The following is a 1044-nucleotide window of genomic DNA, read 5'->3' as shown; positions in this document are numbered from 1 at the left end:
GAGGGGGGGGCCTAAGGGGGGTCACAAAAGGGGACAAGGGAGGGACATTCAGGGTGAGATTTGGGGTGGGGGTCCGAGATTGGGGTTGGGGCACTGTGGGGGTCACCCAGGAATGGGTGGGGGTCACTCGTAGCCCCCTCCTCAGGATCCCGGGGTGCGGCTGTCGAAGGCCCTGAGCTACGTCCTGCGCCATGGGGCAGCGGCTGAGGGGCTGCCCATGGGCCCGGGTGCGTGAGACCCCAAAACCCACCCCAAAATCCACCCCAAAATCTCCTCAAAATCCCCCTCAGCCTCCCTGACCTGTCCTGGTACCCCTGAACTGCTCTGAGAACCCTCAAAATTGCTGCTGGCACCCCCCAACAACCCCAAATCCACCCAAAAGTTCCTTCTGGACCCCTCTGAATCCCAAAACGCCCACCAGGACCCCCAGCCCACCCCAAAATGTCCTACTTGGACCCCCCAAATACCCCCTGGGACCCCCGACAGCCCCAAAAATGTTCTTTGAACCCCTGAATCGGCCCCAGGACCCCTCAAATGCTCCCTTAGACCCCAAACTACCCCTGCCCTGTCCCCAGATGTCTCCCCTGACCCCCAACTCAACCTAAAAACACCCCCTTGAACCCTTCAACACCCTCCAGGTTCCCAAAAATGTTCACTGGGATCCCCTAAACACCCCCTGGGTCCCTCCCCATGCCTTTTGGAACCCCCCAAATTCCCCCAAACCCCCCTTGGCACCTCCCAAACCGCCTCTGAGACCCCAAACCATCCCAGATGCCTTTTGGGACCCCCCCCAAAATCCCCCTAAAAGTCTTTTGGGACCTTCCCAAAGTCCCTGACGGGGGTCTCGTGGGTTTTTTTTGGGGGGATCAGATGGTTTTGTCGAAGTGGGGGCTCTGCTGCGGCTGCGACGCTTTGCGGGGGTCTCGGAGGAGGAYGTGTGTAGGGTGGTGGCCGCTGACCCCAAAGGTCGTTTTGCCCTCCGGCCGGACCCCCTGAGGGTGAGGGCGAACCAGGGACACTCCCTGCCGGTGAGGAGGGGTCTGC

At 61.2% G+C, this 1044-nt stretch overlaps 1 protein-coding gene across 1 annotated transcript in view; it reads left to right on the top strand.

Moving 5' to 3' along the window:
- SCYL1 (SCY1 like pseudokinase 1) overlaps window positions 1-998 on the top strand; it is a gene marked incomplete at both ends in the record, with an annotated part of 7129 nt that extends 6131 nt beyond the window's left edge. Inside the window, one exon of the mRNA XM_057388330.1 lies at window positions 871-998. Within this exon, the coding sequence (XP_057244313.1) occupies window positions 871-998 (128 nt within the window). The remainder of the gene's footprint in view (window positions 1-870) is intronic.
- Window positions 999-1044: the final 46 nt, after the last annotated feature.

Source organism: Malurus melanocephalus, unplaced genomic scaffold (genome assembly GCF_030028575.1).
Source record: "Malurus melanocephalus ecotype Western Australia unplaced genomic scaffold, MMel_1.1 scaffold_1801, whole genome shotgun sequence".
Lineage (NCBI taxonomy): Eukaryota > Metazoa > Chordata > Aves > Passeriformes > Maluridae > Malurus > Malurus melanocephalus.
Note: the sequence above shows the minus strand (reverse complement) of the source record. Positions and strands in the feature narration are given on the sequence as shown.